Genomic DNA, 17,165 nt, shown 5'->3' with positions numbered 1-17,165 from the left:
AATGAGAGTCATGAAACAGTATATCAAAAATGAGTCACTGACAGTGTGGAATAAACAATGTTCTAAAGATTCATGAAACAGTATATCAAAAACGAGTCACTGACAGTATGGAATAAACAATGTTCTAAAGATTCATGAAACAGTATATCAAAAACGAGTCACTGACAGTGTGGAATAAACAATGTTCTAAAGATTCATGAAACAGTATATCAAAAACGAGTCACTGACAGTGTGGAATAAACAATGTTCTAAAGATTCATGAAACAGTATATCAAAAACGAGTCACTGACAGTGTGGAATAAACAATGAGAGTCATGAAACAGAATATCAAAAACGAGTCACTGACAGTGTGGAATAAACAATGAGAGTCATGAAACAGAATATCAAAAACGAGTCACTGACAGTGTGGAATAAACAATGAGAGTCATGAAACAGTATATCAAAAACGAGTCACTGACAGTGTGGAATAAACAATGTTCTAAAGATTCATGAAACAGTATATCAAAAATGAGTCACTGACAGTGTGGAATAAACAATGTTCTAAAGATTCATGAAACAGTATATCAAAAACAAGTCACTGACAGTGTGGAATAAACAATGAGAGTCATGAAACAGTATATCAAAAATGAGTCACTGACAGTGTGGAATAAACAATGTTCTAAAGATTCGTGTAAACATTTAAGTGTGACATATATCCTCACAATCTGATACTAATACTCTACTAATAACCTACTAATAATCTACTAATAATCTTCATAAAATAATGTTAATTCCGCATTTCATCCCAAGCAGAGTAGCAGTTTTCCAGATATGGTTTATTCATTTTCTTTTTTAAACATCGCCATTCTATATCTTTCTCCAGGGAATTTCATCCACTGTGGCAGGATTAAAAGATCAGCCCCTCTCTGCTCGTTGATAACACAGTGCACTCCGAAGGGCGATCTCTCCACAGACAGACCCAGCTCCACGGGTTAGGGACGTCCCACTCTCCTTACAGATTCAGTTTAACATGCCATACGCACAAAAAGCTTATTTCTCTCAAATTTTGTGCACAAATTTGTTTACATCCCTGTTAGTGGGCATTTCTCCATTGCCAAGATAATCCATCCACCCGACAGGTGTGGCATATCAAGAAGCTGATTAAACAGCATGATCATTACACAGGTGCACCTTGTGCTGGGGACAATAAAAGGCCACTCTAAAATGTGCAGTTTTGTCACACAACACAATGCCACAGATGTCTCAAGTTTTGAGGGAGCGTGCAATTGAATGTCCACCAGAGCTGTTGCCAGAGAATTGAATGTTCATTTCTCTACCATAAGCCGCCTCCAACGTCGTTTTAGAGAATTTGGCAGTACGTCCAACCGGCCTCACAACTGCAGACCACGTGTAACCACACCAGCCCAGGACCTCCACATCCGGCTTCTTCACTTCTTCTGAGACCAGCCACTCGGACAGCTGATGAAACTGTGGGTTTGCACCACCAAAGAATTTCTGCACAAACTGTCAGAAACCGTCTCAGGGAAGCTCATCTGCGTGCTTGTCGTCCTCATCAGGGTCTTGACCTGACTGCAGTTCGGCGTCGTAACCGACTTCAGTGGGCAAATGCTCACCTTCGATGGCCACTGGCACGTGTGTTCTTCACGGATGAATCCCGGTTTCAACTGTACCGGGCAGATGGCAGACAGTGTGTATGGCGTCGTGTGGGCGAGCAGTTTGCTGAGGTCAACGTTCTGAACAGAGTGCCCCATGGTGGTGATGGGGTTATGGTATGGGCAGGCATAAGCTACGGACAACGAACACAATTGCATTTTATCAATGGCAACTTGAATGCACAGAGATACCGTGACGAGATCCTGAGGCCCATTGTCATGCCATTCATCTGCTGCCATCACCTCATGTTTCAGCATGATAATGCACGGCCCCATGTCGCAAGGATCTGTACACAATTCCTGGAAGCTGAAAATGTCCCAGTTCTTCCATGGCCTGTATACTCACCAGACATGTCACCCATTGAGCATGTTTGGGATGCTCTGGATCGACGTGTACGACAGCGTGTTCCACTTCCCGCCAATATCCAGCAACTTCGCACAGCCATTGAAGAGGAGTGGGACAACATTCCACAGGCCACAATCAACAGCCTGATCAACTCTATGCGAAGGAGATGTGTCGCGCTGCATGAGGCAAATGGTGGTCACACCAGATACTGACTGGTTTTCTGATCCACGCCCCTACCTTTTTTTTTTTTTAAGGTATCTGTGACCAACAGATGCATATCTGTATTCCCAGTCATGTGAAATCCATAGATTAGGGCCTAATGAATTTATTTCAATTGACTGATTTCCTTATATGAACTGTAACTCAGTAAAATCTTTGAAATTGTTGCATGTTGCATTTATATTTTTGTTCTGTGTGTGTGTGTGTGTGTGTGTATATATATATATATATATATATAGATATATATATATATATATATATATATATATATATTACACAGACACACACATACATACACAGTGCCTTGCAAAAGTATTCAGACCCCTGACCAATTCTCTCATATTACCAAATTACAAATGGTACACTGAAATTTCGTTCTGTTTGATATTTTATTTTTAAACACTGAAACTCAGAATCAATTATTGTAAGGTGACATTGGTTTTATGTTGGGAAATATTTTTAAGAAAAATAAAAAACTGAAATATCTTGCTTGCATAAGTATTCAACCCCTGTGCTGTGGAAGCTCCCAGTTTGCACCAATGAAAGAAACTGCCCTAACGAGGACACAATTACCTTACCATTGGCCTCCACCTGTGAACCATTAAAGTTGCTGTCACATTTTCTGGATAAAAACCCCACTGTTGAAGGATCATTGGTAAGGCTGTGAATGTGAAGAAAAATGAAGACCAAGGAGCATTCTACAGAAGTTAGAGCTGGGAGTGGAGTAATGGTGCACCAGTCAACCATATCAAGAGCTCTGCATAACACTGGCCTGTATGGGAGGGTGGCAAGAAAGAAGCCGTTACTCAAAAAGTACCATCTGAAAGCACGTCTGCAGTTTACCAGAAAGCATGAGAGTGACCCAGCTGCGATGTGGGAAAAGGTTTTGTGGTCAGATGAGACCAAGATAGAGCTTTTTGGCCAAAATTCAAAGCACTATGTATGACACAAACCTAACACTGCCTATGCCTCAAGACACACCATCCCTGCAGTGAAGTATGGTGGTGGCAGCATCATGCTGTGGGGATGCTTCTCATCAGCAGGGACTGGGCATCTTGTTACAATTGAAGGAAGAATGGATGGAGCAAAATACAGGAAAATACTGCAAGAGAATCTGCTTCAGTCTGCTAAAAAACTGAAGCTTGGGAGGAAATTCACCTTTCAGCAGGACAATGATCCCAAGCACAAGGCCAAAGCAACATTGGAGTGGCTCAAGAACAAAAAGGTGAATGTCTTACAGTGGCCCAGTCAAAGTCCTGATCTCAATCCCATTGAGAATCTGTGGCACTATTTGAAAATTGCAGTCCACAAGCGTCATCCAACCAACCTGAACAACCTGGAGCAAATCTGCCAAGAAGAATGGGCCAAAATCACTCCGACACTGTGTGCAAAGCTGGTACATACTTACCCCAAAAGACTTAAAGCTGTTACTGCAGTGAAAGGTGACTCTACCAAATATTAATGTGTGGGGGTTGAATACTTATGTAAGCAAGATATTTCAGTTTTTTATTTTTCTTAAAAATATTTCCCAACATAAAACCAGCGTCACCTTACAATAATTGATTTTGAGTTTAAGTGTTTTAAAATAAAATATCGAACAGAAGGAAATTTCAATGTACCATTTGTAATTCAATAATATGAGAGAATTGGTCAGGGGTCTGAATACTTTTGCAAGGCACTGTGTATATATATATATATATATTTTTATAGCGCGTTTCATAGTGGACCACCATCAAAAAGGGCTTTACAGACGTAGGCTGTGAACTGTGCATTACATGCAGTCACTTACAATAGGAGGTGCCCTGCACTTTAACCACTGGACCACACTGCCTCAATATTAGATCTTGTAAATTCCATTAGCATGAGAGTTTAAATCTGCAAGTACATGATTTGAGCATTTCAGATCACTTAGCTGTGTTACTGGATTTGCAAATCCCTATAGCTCCTTTTAATAATAAGCACACTATTACATTTTGTAACTTGAGGTCAGTGGACTCGGCTGCAGTCTCTGAGGCTATTAATGCCTCTCTGTGTGCAGTTCAGAATTCTTCTTGGACAGTGCAGTAGAGTTATATAATGACACAACTACTGATTTCTGACTTATTTAAAATTGCTCTCGTTTGCTCGCTCCTCTCCTTGGTACACTGTGGATTTGTGATCTAGGAAGACTGCTGGATGTAAAAAGGAGGAAAACTGGTCTTACTGTCTCTTACTTTCTCAAGCCTTAAAACAGCATCAACTTGTGTACAGAGATGCTCTAAATTTAGACAGGACTCCCTTCTCTTCTCAACTTATTGAGAATGGTCATAGCAACCCGAGGTTTCTTTACTCTACTGTTAATCAGATGCAACAACCAGTCAGTAAGTCCATTCTATCTGCTTCTACAGAGCAGTGTAATGTATTTGCTAAATTTTTTTAAGAACAAAAGTGCAAACATTAGAAATCAATGACACCCTGTGATCCTTCAAGAAGCTCCTTGATGAGATTCTGGGATCAATAAGCTACTAACAACCAAACAAGCAAGACAGGTTCTCTATTCATCTGTAACGAGTATTCTCAACGATTCCCTTAAATCTGGAGTTGTTCCAAATTCTTTTAAAATTGCTGCTGTCACACCCTTGTTAAAAAAACAAAAAACAAAAAACAAATTTGGATCCAGATGTGCCTAAAAAATTACATACAGGCCAATCTAATTTACCTTTCTTGAGCGAGTGGTGGCACATCAACTCCCAAACTATGTTGCATCCAATGACCTATACAAATTATTTCAGAGCTAAACACAGTACACAGAGAGCTCTGGTTAAGGTTGTTAATGACCTTCTGATGGCTGCGGATGCAGGTCTAATTAATATTCTCGTCCTTTTGGATTTGAGTGCAGCATTTGACACGGTCGACCATGAGGTATTGCTGTGGTGGCCTTGAGAATTATGTAGGCATTTCTGGTATGGTTCTTCAGTGGTTCATATCCTATTTAACTGACAGACAAGAGTTTGTGGCAATGGGGAGTTTTCAATCTGAAAAAATGCATGTGTTAGCTGGTGTCCCTCAGGGTTCTGTTTTGGAACCTCTCCTTTCCAGTATTTACATTTCACCCCTTGGTCAGATAACTCGTCGTCAAGGAATACATTTTCATTGTTATGCTGATAACACACAGTTATATCTGCAGGCTAAACCTGGGGCAGGACTGGATGTTTCTGTTCTACATGTTTGTCGGAAATTTAAATATGGATGCAACAAAATTTCTTGCAGCTAAATTGTAATAAAACTGAGGTGATGTTAACTGGCTCCTCAAAACAGAGTCGCAAAATCAGTAGTGTTAGTTTATTAATTGATGGTGTGGAAATAAATTCTACTCCTATAGCAAAAAATCTAGGTGTAATTTCTGATTCTGTATTGACTTTTGAGTCTCGTGGTAAAAACATCACAAAAATGTCATTCTTATATATATGTGTAGTACTGCACGTTTAAGACCGTCTCTGTCCATCTCAGACGCAGAGAAGCTGGTTCACGCTTTTATTTCCACACGCATTGATTATTGCAGTGGTCTGTTGGCTGGGGTTTCTGGCAGGGTCCTTCAGGGGCACCAGCTGTTACAGAATTCAGCAGCTCAGGTTTTAACTAGAACTGCTGGATCTGAGCATATAACCCCAGTCCTGGCCTCCTTCCATTGGCTGCCAGTGAGGTTCTGGGTGGACTTTAAGATTCTACTTCTTACCTCTCATGCCCTGTGATCAGCTGATCTAAATGTTCTCATGGTTCTTAAAGCTAGGCTGCAGTGACCAGGCTTTCTCTGGTTATGCCCCACGCCTGTGAAACTCACTGCCACCCATTGTAAGGGAGGCCCCTTCTCTTGATGATGTGAAATCTTGCCTGAAGACCTACTTTTATATTAAAGCTTTTTAATTTATATTATTATTATTATTATTATTATTATTATTATTATTATTATTATTATTATTATTATTATTATTATTATTATTAAGTCCTCTGCTGAGCTCACAAACACACAGAGAGACGCACTTTAACAGCAGTCCATCGGGTTTACAGCACTACTCTTCACACCAAGCAATCCATGACAAAGTGAAGTGTCCCAGCGAGGAACGGCAACAGAGGCTTTCCTTCCAATTATAAACTCTGAGACTTGACAGAGAGCGAGAACGAGAGAGAGAGAAGGAGAGAGAGACAGAGGAGAGAGGGAGGGGGACAGAGAGGGAGAGGGAGAGAAAGAGGAGAGAGAGAGAGAGACAGAGAGAGAGGGAGGGGGACAGAGAGGGAGAGGGAGAGAGAGAGGCCAACTGGACATGCAGCTCAAACCCTGAATACCATTTTGGGAGAATGAGGAGTCTATAGGAGCCTCAAGTCTACTGTTAGATACTCTGGGAAGTGAAACTGCAGTTGGACGAAAATAGTTTCTCCATATTTAGAATGTTACAATGATCAGTCTAAGCCTCTGGAGTCACATTCACTGCAGTCAGGGTTTCTACAGAGCTCAGTGGTTAACACTGCTCACTTTTACACATTCACTGCAGTCAGGGTTTCTACAGAGCTCAGTGGTTTACACTGCTCACTTTTACACATTCACTGCAGTCAGGGTTTCTACAGAGCTCAGTGGTTTACACTGCTCACTTTTACACATTCACTGCAGGCAGGGTTTCTACAGAGCTCAGTGGTTTACACTGCTCACTTTTACACATTCACTGCAGTCAGGGTTTCTACAGAGCTCAGTGGTTAACACTGCTCACTTTTACACATTCTCTGCAGACAGGGTTTCTACAGAGCTCAGTGGTTTACACTGCTCACTTTTACACATTCACTGCAGTCAGGGTTTCTACAGAGCTCAGTGGTTAACACTGCTCACTTTTACACATTCACTGCAGTCAGGGTTTCTACAGAGCTCAGTGGTTAACACTGCTCACTTTTACACATTCACTGCAGGCAGGGTTTCTACAGAGCTCAGTGGTTTACACTTCTCACTTTTACACATTCACTGCAGGCAGGGTTTCTACAGAGCTCAGTGGTTTACACTGCTCACTTTTACACATTCACTGCAGTCAGGGTTTCTACAGAGCTCAGTGGTTAACACTGCTCACTTTTACACATTCACTGCAGTCAGGGTTTCTACAGAGCTCAGTGGTTAACACTGCTCACTTTTACACATTCACTGCAGTCAGGGTTTCTACAGAGCTCAGTGGTTAACACTGCTCACTTTTACACATTCTCTGCAGACAGGGTTTCTACAGAGCTCAGTGGTTAACACTGCTCACTTTTACACATTCACTGCAGTCAGGGTTTCTACAGAGCTCAGTGGTTAACACTGCTCACTTTTACACATTCTCTGCAGACAGGGTTTCTACAGAGCTCAGTGGTTAACACTGCTCACTTTTACACATTCACTGCAGGCAGGGTTTCTACAGAGCTCAGTGGTTAACACTGCTCACTTTTACACATTCACTGCAGTCAGGGTTTCTACAGAGCTCAGTGGTTTACACTGCTCACTTTTACACATTCACTGCAGGCAGGGTTTCTACAGAGCTCAGTGGTTAACACAGGTCATTTGAAATTAATTGAGTTACAGCCAGGAAGTCTTTATTATTTTTTTTTTGTAAGTAAAGAATTCAAACCATTTACTTTACTTCTATAAGTTTACCACAGAATGTATTTCTTTCAGTTTTCCCATGCTTTTGCCATGGTTATACTATGCATTTATCCCCTACTGTGCCATGTTTTTTAAATATGCTTTACCTTTCTGGGCTTTACACTGCTTACCTATGCATTTCTTTATTATAAACTTTGCTGTCCTTTTGCTATTTTTACCACAGAGCAGATGCCTACATGTGGGGAATGTATATTAAACCAACCGTGCCACATTGTGTGTTACACCCTGAACTAGGGCTCCCAAAGTATCCCTCCGCTCTCCTCCCAGGACATCAGGTATCCACAGTGAGGACCCAGACTCACAAATTGACTGATCCTTACTAGCACCCCCATTTAATGCACAATGACACGCACTGCTACTGCAAGCACTGAAAAAGATATAGGAACAAGAGAACAGCGCAGAAGGTGTGCCGGTCAAGCCCCCACCCCACCATCTGACTGCGATAATACGTGGAAGGAGCATTACTTTTCAAAAGCTATTGAGAGTGTGAGATTGTGGGGATATTTAAAGGGGTCTGTTTGTACATCCATCCTTACATCACACCTACATGATTACATGCATCTTGATAACACAACAAATCACACTCCACATACTGTAAAGCAGTTATACATAAAAGGGTTAAGAAAGGGTCAAGAAAAAGGTACTAAAAAATGTGAAGGATATCCTGATAGAACTGATTTGACCAATTATTCACATTTTGGTGAACATTACCTTTTTCTTTTTTCTATATACTTAACTACAGTACTGATTACTGATGCCTCAGGCTCTCCTTGGTTTAGGGTGTAAACGTGTCAGGCTCTCCTTGGTTTAGGTTGTAATACGTGTCAGGCTCTCCTTGGTATAGGTTGTAAACGTGTCAGGCTCTCCTTGGTATAGGTTGTAAACGTGTCAGGCTCTCCTTGGTATAGGTTGTAAACGTGTCAGGCTCTCCTTGGTATAGGTTGTAAACGTGTCAGGCTCTCCTTGGTATAGGTTGTAAACGTGTCAGGCTCTCCTTGGTATAGGTTGTAATACGTGTCAGGCTCTCCTTGGTTTAGGTTGTAAACGTGTCAGGCTCTCCTTGGTATAGGTTGTATTACGTGTCAGGCTCTCCTTGGTTTAGGTTGTAAACGTGTCAGGCTCTCCTTGGTATAGGTTGTAATACGTGTCAGGCTCTCCTTGGTTTAGGTTGTAAACGTGTCAGGCTCTCCTTGGTATAGGTTGTAAACGTGTCAGGCTCTCCTTGGTATAGGTTGTAAACGTGTCAGGCTCTCCTTGGTATAGGTTGTAAATGTGTCAGGCTCTCCTTGGTATAGGTTGTAAACGTGTCAGGCTCTCCTTGGTTTAGGTTGTAATACGTGTCAGGCTCTCCTTGGTTTAGGTTGTAATACGTGTCAGGCTCTCCTTGGTTTAGGTTGTAATACGTGTCAGGCTCTCCTTGGTATAGGTTGTATTACGTGTCAGGCTCTCCTTGGTATAGGTTGTAAATGTGTCAGGCTCTCGTGTGTGCATCTGTGCTAGTACTGACCTGTAATTAGGGATTTTTTCAGCCAGTCCGAAGTCTCCCACCACAACACTGAAGAGTCCATCCTCACAGCGCACCAAACAGTTCTACAGAGAGAGAGAGAGAAAGAGAGAGATCCATTTTCAATCAAGAAATTATACCCATAATATAAGTGGTGTAAACCAGGCCCTAGTAGATTTAAATCATATTTTTGTCAACACTGGCTGAAAAACAAAACCTTAAACTTAACAGAAAAATGCAACATGACAGAAAAAATAGTTTGACAGTGAATGTAAACTAATGAGGAAAAAGCCAAGAACCCTATCAAACTATAAACATACCCAACCAAACAACCAGAATTGCGCCAAACCTACTGCCATACCCTAAAACAATATAAACAATGAAAATACGAGAGCAGTAAACTATCAGAAATAGAAGATTAGATTGACAAAAATACCTTTTGGGCGACTTGGCAAAAATTAAACCCCAAAAAATCAGATAAAGAATTCGGAATCCAAAATGGAAACACATGAAAAAATAACTTTGAAAAATTATACAAATCAAACAAACAAAAAATTAAATCCAGACGAACTAAAAACACTAGAAAAAAGTGCAGCTGCCTTTACAATTTGCAGCTGCTACATTGTTTCCCTTCCAGGTCGATACGTTCTTGCAACGGAGTCTTGCTTTTTTCCAGACTGACCGACTTCCCGACCTGGGGAAAGAACTGTCAAGCCAACCCGTCCAAAGAAATCTGTCCTCGCTTAGTGCCCTCACAGGTCAGGAGGGAGATTTACAACCAAGGTTCATTATATTTCTGTCGCAATTACCTAAAACCATCTGTAAAAATTTGGACACAACTGATTGATAGTGTTCCTTCCTATCCTGCTGTGTGGGAGTGAAGTCTGGGGGCCGATTCTAAACATCCAATTCAAATAGTGGAAAAAGGCTCCAGCTGAAAACATCCACATGGAATTTTCTGAACCTTCACAGAAATGCCTCAAACAATGGCTGTGGAACAGAGCTTGGGCGAATCCCACTATTCCTTACAATCCAGAAAAGAGCCCTCTGCTATTGGGTGTATTTAACACATCCAGCTGAAACGACAAGAGCAGTGCCCAGAGAGAGACCCCGCCATCCAGCTGAAACAACAAGAGCAGTGCCCGGAGAGAGACCCCCCATCCAGCTGAAACAACAAGAGCAGTGCCCAGAGAGAGACCCCCCATCCAGCTCAAACAAAAAGAGCAGTGCCCGGAGAGAGACCCCCCATCCAGCTGAAACAACAAGAGCAGTGCCCGGAGAGAGACCCCCCATCCAGCTGAAACAACAAGAGCAGTGCCCGGAGAGAGACCCCCCATCCAGCTGAAACAACAAGAGCAGTGCCCGGAGAGAGACCCCCCATCCAGCTCAAACAACAAGAGCAGTGCCCGGAGAGAGACCCCCCATCCAGCTGAAACAACAAGAGCAGTGCCCGGAGAGAGACCCCCCATCCAGCTGAAACAACAAGAGCAGTGCCCAGAGAGAGACCCCCCATCCAGCTGAAACAACAAGAGCAGTGCCCAGAGAGAGACCCCCCCATCCAGCTGAAACAACAAGAGCAGTGCCCAGAGAGAGACCCCCCATCCAGCTGAAACAACAAGAGCAGTGCCCAGAGAGAGACCCCCCATCCAGCTGAAACGACAAGAGCAGTGCCCGGAGAGAGACCCCCCATCCAGCTGAAACGACAAGAGCAGTGCCCAGAGAGAGACCCCCCATCCAGCTGAAACAACAAGAGCAGTGCCCAGAGAGAGACCCCCCATCCAGCTCAAACAACAAGAGCAGTGCCTGGAGAGAGACCCCCCATCCAGCTGAAACAACAAGAGCAGTGCCCAGAGAGAGACCCCCCATCCAGCTGAAACAACAAGAGCAGTGCCCAGAGAGAGACCCCCCATCCAGCTGAAACAACAAGAGCAGTGCCCAGAGAGAGACCCCCCATCCAGCTGAAACAACAAGAGCAGTGCCCAGAGAGAGACCCCCCATCCAGCTGAAACAACAAGAGCAGTGCCCGGAGAGAGACCCCCCATCCAGCTGAAACAACAAGAGCAGTGCCCAGAGAGAGACCCCCCATCCAGCTGAAACAACAAGAGCAGTGCCCGGAGAGAGACCCCCCATCCAGCTGAAACAACAAGAGCAGTGCCCAGAGAGAGACCCCCCCATCCAGCTGAAACAACAAGAGCAGTGCCCAGAGAGAGACCCCCCATCCAGCTGAAACAACAAGAGCAGTGCCCAGAGAGAGACCCCCCATCCAGCTCAAACAACAAGAGCAGTGCCCGGAGAGAGACCCCCCATCCAGCTGAAACAACAAGAGCAGTGCCCGGAGAGAGACCCCCCATCCAGCTGAAACAACAAGAGCAGTGCCCAGAGAGAGACCCCCCATCCAGCTGAAACAACAAGAGCAGTGCCCAGAGAGAGACCCCCCATCCAGCTCAAACAACAAGAGCAGTGCCCAGAGAGAGACCCCCCCATCCAGCTGAAACAACAAGAGCAGTGCCCAGAGAGAGACCCCCCATCCAGCTGAAACAACAAGAGCAGTGCCCAGAGAGAGACCCCCCATCCAGCTGAAACAACAAGAGCAGTGCCCGGAGAGAGACCCCCCATCCAGCTCAAACAACAAGAGCAGTGCCCAGAGAGAGACCCCCCATCCAGCTGAAACAACAAGAGCAGTGCCCGGAGAGAGACCCCCCCATCCAGCTGAAACAACAAGAGCAGTGCCCGGAGAGAGACCCCCCATCCAGCTGAAACAACAAGAGCAGTGCCCAGAGAGAGACCCCCCATCCAGCTGAAACAACAAGAGCAGTGCCCAGAGAGAGACCCCGCCATCCAGCTGAAACAACAAGAGCAGTGCCCGGAGAGAGACCCCCCATCCAGCTGAAACAACAAGAGCAGTGCCCAGAGAGAGACCCCCCCATCCAGCTGAAACAACAAGAGCAGTGCCCGGAGAGAGACCCCCCATCCAGCTGAAACAACAAGAGCAGTGCCCAGAGAGAGACCCCCCATCCAGCTGAAACAACAAGAGCAGTGCCCAGAGAGAGACCCCCCATCCAGCTGAAACAACAAGAGCAGTGCCCAGAGAGAGACCCCCCATCCAGCTCAAACAACAAGAGCAGTGCCCGGAGAGAGACCCCCCATCCAGCTGAAACAACAAGAGCAGTGTCCAGAGAGAGACCCCCCATCCAGCTCAAACAACAAGAGCAGTGCCCGGAGAGAGACCCCCCATCCAGCTGAAACAACAAGAGCAGTGCCCAGAGAGAGACCCCCCCATCCAGCTGAAACAACAAGAGCAGTGCCCAGAGAGAGACCCCGCCATCCAGCTGAAACAACAAGAGCAGTGCCCAGAGAGAGACCCCCCATCCAGCTGAAACAACAAGAGCAGTGCCCGGAGAGAGACCCCCCATCCAGCTGAAACAACAAGAGCAGTGCCCAGAGAGAGACCCCCCATCCAGCTGAAACAACAAGAGCAGTGCCCAGAGAGAGACCCCCCCATCCAGCTGAAACAACAAGAGCAGTGCCCGGAGAGAGACCCCCCATCCAGCTGAAACAACAAGAGCAGTGCCCAGAGAGAGACCCCCCCATCCAGCTGAAACAACAAGAGCAGTGCCCAGAGAGAGACCCCCCATCCAGCTCAAACAACAAGAGCAGTGCCCAGAGAGAGACCCCGCCATCCAGCTGAAACAACAAGAGCAGTGCCCAGAGAGAGACCCCCCATCCAGCTGAAACAACAAGAGCAGTGCCCAGAGAGAGACCCCCCATCCAGCTCAAACAACAAGAGCAGTGCCCAGAGAGAGACCCCCCATCCAGCTCAAACAACAAGAGCAGTGTCCAGAGAGAGACCCCGCCATCCAGCTGAAACAACAAGAGCAGTGCCCAGAGAGAGACCCCCCCATCCAGCTGAAACAACAAGAGCAGTGCCCAGAGAGAGACCCCCCATCCAGCTGAAACAACAAGAGCAGTGCCCGGAGAGAGACCCCCCCATCCAGCTGAAACAACAAGAGCAGTGCCCAGAGAGAGACCCCCCATCCAGCTGAAACAAGAGCAGTGCCCAGAGAGAGACCCCCCATCCAGCTGAAACAACAAGAGCAGTGCCCAGAGAGAGACCCCCCATCCAGCTCAAACAACAAGAGCAGTGCCCGGAGAGAGACCCCCCACCCAGCTGAAACAACAAGAGCAGTGCCCAGAGAGAGACCCCTCCATCCAGCTGAAACAACAAGAGCAGTGCCCAGAGAGAGACCCCCCATCCAGCTGAAACAACAAGAGCAGTGCCCAGAGAGAGACCCCCCATCCAGCTCAAACAACAAGAGCAGTGCCCAGAGAGAGACCCCCCATCCAGCTGAAACAACAAGAGCAGTGCCCAGAGAGAGACCCCCCATCCAGCTGAAACAACAAGAGCAGTGCCCAGAGAGAGACCCCCCATCCAGCTGAAACAAAAAGAGCAGTGCCCAGAGAGAGACCCCCCATCCAGCTGAAACAACAAGAGCAGTGCCCAGAGAGAGACCCCCCATCCAGCTGAAACAACAAGAGCAGTGCCCGTAGAGAGACCCCCCATCCAGCTGAAACAACAAGAGCAGTGCCCAGAGAGAGACCCCCCATCCAGCTGAAACAACAAGAGCAGTGCCCAGAGAGAGACCCCCCATCCAGCTGAAACAACAAGAGCAGTGCCCAGAGAGAGACCCCCCATCCAGCTCAAACAACAAGAGCAGTGCCCAGAGAGAGACCCCCCCATCCAGCTGAAACAACAAGAGCAGTGCCCGGAGAGAGACCCCCCATCCAGCTGAAACAACAAGAGCAGTGCCCAGAGAGAGACCCCCCCATCCAGCTCAAACAACAAGAGCAGTGTCCAGAGAGAGACCCCCCATCCAGCTGAAACAACAAGAGCAGTGCCCAGAGAGACCCCCCATCCAGCTGAAACAACAAGAGCAGTGCCCAGAGAGAGACCCCCCATCCAGCTGAAACAACAAGAGCAGTGCCCAGAGAGAGACCCCCCATCCAGCTGAAACAACAAGAGCAGTGCCCAGAGAGAGACCCCCCATCCAGCTGAAACAACAAGAGCAGTGCCCAGAGAGAGACCCCCCATCCAGCTGAAACAACAAGAGCAGTGCCCAGAGAGAGACCCCCCATCCAGCTGAAACAACAAGAACAGTGCCCGGAGAGAGACCCCCCCCATCCAGCTGAAACAAGAGCAGTACCCAGAGAGAGACCACCTATCCAGCTGAAACAAGAGCAGTGCCCAGAGAGAGACCCCCTATCCAGCTGAAACAAGAGCAGTGCCCAGAGAGCGACCCCCCATCCAGCTGGCCCTGAAGCTCTGTGAACAGAGCCATACTGATATCACAGAGCTTAAACACCAGCCAGGGCAAAACACACCCATAAACTTATATTACTAGAATGCTACAGAGTGCTAAACAGAAATTATTCCCTAGCTGAATATTTAACCGAAATAAAAGATCCAAATTGAGACAGACCCTGACAAAATACAAGCTGAGCAACCACAATCTTGAGGTGAAAACTGGCTGACACAGGCAGATCTGAAAACCAAGAGAGGCACCTTGTGGCCAGTGCGATTGTGGGGAGGTAGAAACACTTCGCTCTAGACTGCAGCAAATACAACAAAGTCAGAAATATTTACTACCCCTGGCTTCCACCATTTAGACCAGGAATCCCGAAGAAACAGCTCAAACTGCTGCGAAACTTATAACTAACTGCCACAAAATGAGGCAAGAAATATACATCTTAAATTAAAATAACCATATCTCAGAGAGAGAAAGAGAGATAGAGATAGAGAGGGAACAGAGCAGAGAGGATACAGAGGCAGAGGGAGGGAGAGGGAACAGAGCAGAGAGGGAGAGGTAGAGAGAGATGGATGCAGAGGCAGAGGGAGAGAGAGGGAACAGAGCAGAGGGACAGGTAGAGAGAAGGAGAGAGAACAGAGGCCACTGCTGGAGTGGTTGAATGATTGATCAGGGAGAACTGAAGGGCCTTAAAAAATATTTTTGCATTGCCATTTTCCATTGGTTATACTATGCATTTCCCACAGTTTACCCTGGTTTGCACATTTATTTATGCCCTTTACTGTACCTTGTTATTTGTTCCAACGCTATAAGGGTTACCACGCTTGTCTAAGATGTTACTACTCTTGATGTACTGTGCATACCTCTATACAAATTCATCAGTGTAAATGTGCAGTTCTTCTTTACTGTACCTCGCTATTCTTCACAATGATTCCGTGTGCTTTACCATGCTTTATTATACTTTGCTATGCTTACACTACGCAGAGGGAAGGAAGGAGATCCCACTGCCAGGAGCCTACCTTGGATGTGAGGTCGCGGTGGAATATCCCTTTGGAGTGTAGGTACCGCAGGCCCTTGGCGATGTCCAGAGAGAGCCTCATCCGGACAGACCAGCACAGGGAGACATCACTGTTCAGCAGCTGCTCCAGGTTCCCTCCATTGATGTACTGGAGAGAAACACACAGAGCAGTTCAGAAATACATTACAGCAAGGCTATGTCTTGGTTGGTTCCCAGCCCGTATTGCATCTTGTTGAAAGTCAGAGATGTAAATAGCAGCTACAAGTCAGGAGAAGGTAACGTGTTTAAGAGATGCAAATACCAACACCATAGACAAAGAGAAAAAAACAGCAAATATATTAAATGAGTACTTTTCACAAGTTTTTATAAAGGAGGATATGGACAACATGCCCCACATTTCACCCTGTTCCTATCCAGTTCTAATTAACTTTAGCATAACCGAGGCAGAAGTGTTAAAGGGACTAGGAGCTCTTAAAATAAACAAACCCCCTGGGCCGGATGAGATCCTCCCAGTAGTACTCAAAGAAATGAAAGAAGTTATTTACAAACCACTAACCAAGATCATGTAACAGTCTCTTGACACAGGGGTGGTACCGAAAGACTGGCGAATTGCAAACATAATACCGATCCACAAAAAGGGAAACAAAACCGAACCAGGCATCTACAGACCAAGAAGCCTGATTTCTATCATATGCAAACTACAATAAGATCCAAAATGGAAAATTACCTATATGGTAACAGTATCCTGGGAGACAGTCAACATGGTTTTAGGAAAGGGAGATCGTGTCTAACTTAACTGCTTGATTTTTTTGAGGATGCAACATCGATAATGGATAATTGCAAAGCAAATGACATGGTTTATTTAGAGTTCCAGAAAGCTTTTGACAAAGTCGCGCATAAAAGATTAATTCTCAAACTGAATGCAGTAGGGAGTCAAGGAAACACATGCACATGGATTAGGGAGTGGTTAACATGTAGAAAACAGAATGTAGTGATTAGAGTAGAAACCTCAGAATGGATTGAGGTAACCAGTGGAGTACCACAGGGATCAGTATTAGGTCCTCTGCAGATGACACAAAAATTAAAGGAGTGGCAAACACTGTTGCAGCAGCAAAGGTCATTCAAAATGATCTAGACAAGATTCAGAACTGGGACATGGCAAATGACATTTAACAGAGAAAGGTGAAAGGTACTGCACGCAGGAAATAAAAATGTGCATTATAAATATCATATGGGAGATACTGAAATTGGAGAAGGAATCTATGAAAAAGACCTAGGAGTTTTTGTTGACTCAGAAATGTCTTCATCTAGACAATGTGGGGAAGCTATAAAAAAGGCAGACAAGATGCTCGGATACATTGTGAAAAGTGCTGGATTTAAATCAAGGGAAGTAATGTTAAAACTGTACAATGCATTAGTAAGACCTCATCTAGAATATTGTGTTCAGTTCTGATCACCTCGAAACAA

The 17,165-nt window shown here is 45.3% G+C and overlaps 1 protein-coding gene across 1 annotated transcript in view; it reads right to left on the bottom strand.

Annotated features, from left to right (window-relative positions):
* Nucleotides 1–17,165, bottom strand: part of LOC121314314 (dual specificity testis-specific protein kinase 2-like) — a 190,764-nt gene that overhangs the window by 128,780 nt on the left and 44,819 nt on the right. The window contains exons 5-6 of the mRNA XM_041247475.1: nt 15,700–15,846; nt 9,381–9,463 (exon numbers count right to left, since the gene is read on the bottom strand). Of these exons, the coding sequence (XP_041103409.1) occupies nt 9,381–9,463; nt 15,700–15,846 (230 nt within the window). The remainder of the gene's footprint in view (nt 1–9,380; nt 9,464–15,699; nt 15,847–17,165) is intronic.

Source organism: Polyodon spathula, chromosome 1 (assembly GCF_017654505.1).
Source record: "Polyodon spathula isolate WHYD16114869_AA chromosome 1, ASM1765450v1, whole genome shotgun sequence".
NCBI classification, from domain to species: domain Eukaryota; kingdom Metazoa; phylum Chordata; class Actinopteri; order Acipenseriformes; family Polyodontidae; genus Polyodon; species Polyodon spathula.
Note: the sequence above shows the minus strand (reverse complement) of the source record. Positions and strands in the feature narration are given on the sequence as shown.